Source organism: Otolemur garnettii, unplaced genomic scaffold (assembly GCF_000181295.1).
Source record: "Otolemur garnettii isolate 467f Iridium unplaced genomic scaffold, OtoGar3 scaffold00069, whole genome shotgun sequence".
NCBI classification, from domain to species: domain Eukaryota; kingdom Metazoa; phylum Chordata; class Mammalia; order Primates; family Galagidae; genus Otolemur; species Otolemur garnettii.
Window position 1 is genome coordinate 3,386,231 of NW_003852464.1, and position 4,248 is coordinate 3,390,478.

General features: G+C 42.9%; 1 protein-coding gene across 1 annotated transcript in view; it reads right to left on the reverse strand.

The window, feature by feature from the left end:
• KCNIP4 (potassium voltage-gated channel interacting protein 4) overlaps window positions 1-4,248 on the reverse strand; it is a 415,573-nt gene that overhangs the window by 72,687 nt on the left and 338,638 nt on the right. Inside the window, exon 2 of the mRNA XM_003793498.2 lies at window positions 313-437. Coding sequence (XP_003793546.1) covers window positions 313-437 — 125 coding nt within the window. The remainder of the gene's footprint in view (window positions 1-312; window positions 438-4,248) is intronic.

Genomic DNA, 4,248 nt, shown 5'->3' on the forward strand with positions numbered 1-4,248 from the left:
AAAACAAAGAAGCCATCGGAGCTTCTTGAGATGATGTTATTGTAGCTCACTAAGAACAAATTCCCAACTCAAGATGTACTTGAGTAAACCTTTTTCAGTACCCATCCTTGTTGGCGACTATGTCGTATCAGCACTGGGGGCACCAAGGGGAGTCAAAGTCCCAGTGTGCATCGATTACGCTCCTGTGTGGGAAGAGTCAGCACTGAGGGCTCAGCACAGACGATCAGACACATAGAATCGTGTACTTCCCCTCTCACTTCTCAGTGATCCTCTCAGAACCATGTAAAAGTTAAGTCAAAAAAAAGGTCTTACATTCTTAAATCCTCTGTAGAGAATCTGAAGCTCTTTCTTGGTAAATTTGCTCTGGGCTTCCAGAAGCTCAAGGGCCTCAGGCCGGTGCCTGACGGTGGCCATCTCCAGCTCATCTTCCACGCTGTCTGCGGAGCAAACAGAGAGAGTCTTAGGGCGGATCCCTGCTCACTCGGGCTCATACACAGGAACACGGGGAAAAGGAAGGGTGTGATGGCCAGGTGCCCGGGACTTGCCCACAGAGGAGACACCCTCACAGTGCAAATGTCTTTACATTTTCCAGGGTTGACAATTTTAAGCTAAGATCCGTAATTTTTTTTCACATTCTACTCATTAATCTAGATAGCACAATTCTAGTATTTTTATAGTACAGTTGGAAAAATATAAAAACAGTCACCAACAATCCAACCCGGAATTGATGTGTCTATACCAACTACTAGTTATAAAAATGGAGTGGTGGTTTAATAACCATCATTATCAGCCTATGTGTCCTTCACCTGCCAGGTAGGACTCTGCTGTACTCTCTGGGGATTCCATTCAATCAGATGTTTTTCTTGGGGCCACAAATAGAATGCTCAGATCAGAGGCGACAAAGGTCCTCTGGCTGCCAGTTTGGTTGGCATAAACCTAGTTTTGGGGTTGCATACTGGATGGACATTGGATCTTCTGTCTTGGCCCTATTTTTTTTTAATTTCAGATAAAGGTGGGAGTACAAATGATTATATTCTGTAGTTTGCATTTGTAAGATTAAAGTTCAATTAGAAGGTGAGTTCTAGTCCCAGGTAACATGTAGGCCTCATTTTGTAGCCAATAGAATCCCTAGTTATAGATAAGCTTCAAAATGTTGTGTTTTGCTTGATGAATTATAATTTACACTGCAATTTCTCAAGAATGCTTTATGCCAAAATGATTTTATGTTTGGGAAATTCTGTAAACTTGAATATAATGTCTGGACAAACTATTGAAATACATGGATTTGAGAGGGCCTGCTACAAAAAAAGAAAAAAATGCTATTCAACTTTGTGTATTTTTGCTTAATTCCTAAGATATTTGTCCATAGAATCTCTCCTGCCCCCAGGTAACATCTGGTAACATCTGCACTCTTGCTGTAGGGCCACATAGAACAATTTTACATGGGTTGGGGATATGTTAGGATGTGGGTGCTGATATCTAAAAAGACTGCACCCTCCAGCCCAGCTTCTTTGCAGTGGCGCCAGGCCGAAGGGAATTTTCCTTGCTGTGTCAACCAGTCCACACTTTAGATGAGAAACTAACAAGAAAAACATCCAGGGTTAGCATGAAGCCACGGCCTTTCCCTTTACACCCTTCCTCTTGACTATAGATTCCAGACTCAGAGAGGAAAGTCTAAGGAAAACAGCTACTTCTCAGCTCCTCTGGTCCTACGGCCACTAGGACCCCAATAGGCAGTGTGATGAGCCAATGGTAAATACAGTCATTTCTGCCAAAGCTATTGACACCAATGGGGTTGCCCCTTGCTAACGCCTGTACCTATTTAATATCCGGCTTCACTGAGAGGACTGAGGGGTCAGAGCTCTTACTCTGCAAGGAAAAGGAGGTCAGTGGACCCTTAATTGTGACACATCCTAGTCACTACCATTAAAGAGTTTATAAAAAACAATAAGGATGATGAAAACAAATACTTGGAATGGCTGCATGTCTGAAATGAGTAACAGAAGGCCAGAGCACGCATTTGTTTTAGATTTTTCATGTTACGATGGTTTAGTTGGAAACGGTCACATGGTAAAACTTCAGAAGAGTGATGGATGGATAATAATAATAGAAAAAGACATGAAGAGGTGGGAAGGCCACGAATAAGTTCCAAGGTGATGAGAGTTAAATTGATGAAAAGCAAGTAGATGTCCACCCCAAGTATGTGGGAAGAGCTAAGGGCAGGTGGAAGGAGGCCAGCTAGACACTAACAGATTGACCTCAGGCTGGGCTGTTTGGGGAAAATAATACTACTAATAAGAAAAGCCAAAGTGAGACTCCTTCAATTTTCTCCTTTATCGTTGGAACAAATAGGTTGATTCTACCTGATGGGCCCTGAGTTAGAGAGGATGAAGGAAATTTATTGCTCCTAAAAATTACTGTTGATTTGATGATTTGAATTATGCTATATTATTGTATTGGCCAATGTAGATATAAAAGCCATCAACAGAGTTAATGTAACTAGATAACATCAGACAGAAGAAAGACTGATTTCTCTAAAAATGTCTGAGGGAGGCTTCTTTTGAGTTATTTATAGTATAAGTTCTTCAACCCCAAATGGTCTTTCCTTTTTTACTTGCTAAAATCTATGTATCGTTCATGATCCTGTTTAAGTATTCAAGCCTCTTCTCAGAAGCCTTTCTGGATTGTTCCGCTACGCAGAACTGAGGACTCCCTGGTCAGTGTCCACACCCTACCTCTAACCCAGCAGGCCTTACCTAACCCTACTGTCTGCTCAGGTGTCTGATCACCTTTCTGAATTCAGAAGGATCCAGAAGGAGACAGCATCAAAGTCTTACACATCTGTGTGTCTTCTGGACCTAACGGGGAGGTCGATATACCATAGCCACTGAAGAATAATTTGGTTATTAAAGGATGTTTCTGCCCAAGTTCCCATCCTTTGGAGCTCTGCAGCTGCCCACTAAGGAAATGTTTTTCCCACTAAGGTTTGCAGGCTGTCGGTGGACCTTAAATGTCTTCTTTAGAATCACTGTGTTCTCTATTCACTGTTCTGGGAAACCCAGCATAGGCAAAAGTAGAGGGAAGTGTAATTAGATTTTCTGAGCAGACTTTCAATCATAGCATAACCTCATCTAGACCTACTGACTCTTCAACCGGAAAGAAACAAAACAGCGCATTAGCCTCCTGACCTTGGTACCAGGCAGCAGTCTGAGCCACATGACCAACATGGTTCTTTCCTCTGCAGATGCCAAGTCTGAATAAAAAGCGCAGGGCCGGAGGAGGAGTGTAATTGCATTAAGTGTGTGTGTGATAGGATGATCATCACGTACGGTATTCAGAAAGTACCACGCTTGACGCATCTGACCGAGGCTCTCTTGTTTCCCAGCTGTCTGCTACCTTTCTTCTTAATGACTTCTACCTGCCAAACGGCTGTTTCTATTTCTAGGAGGCTGACAGCCTCTAAAAACACACCTGACATCATTAGCAATCACCAGTATATGATAAGTTGAAAAGCAACACCACCGGCCCCCATCAACTCTGATTCCTAGCGGCAAACTCTGTGGGGAACACAGTGTGATTTTACACCATAGGAATTCACGTTGTGACTCAGCCACCCTCTAGTGGCCTGTGTTTTAGGGGATATTAATATAGTACCTAACATTTCCTGAGCTCCTGCCCTGTGCCAGGAGATGGGCTAGGTACCTTACTGACATGATTCTAATCTTCACAGTAACCCCCATGGTGAGGTGTGATTGTCCATTTTTCACGTACACTGAGATAGTCTTAGAAATGTGTGGCCGGATGTCACATAGAAAAAAAAGACAGAGGCAAGATTTGCACCTAGTCTTTGATGCCCCAGCTCACGTGCTTTCAACTCTGCCAAACTCTCTCTTTCAATATCATCAGAAACAACAATGATAAAAATAATAATGGCCTCTCTCCTCTCCTGTACTGTCCAACTTATCAGAAAGTTGACGATATCCATTGGGTCCATTTCCTGCATCTTGCTTTCCCTTTAATCTACTGCAATCTGACTACTGGTCCTTTGTGTCCCCCTAAATTCATGTGCAATTATATTTGGAAATAGGGCCTTTAAGGCGGTAGTTATGATTCAATAAGGTCATAAAGTTAGAGCCCCAATTCAATAGCACTTGTGTCCTTGGAGGAAAAGAAGACACACCAGGCACAGGGGCTCACAGGTGAAAGGCTGAGGCTGAGGATACAATAGTATCCTGTGGGGACCTTGAC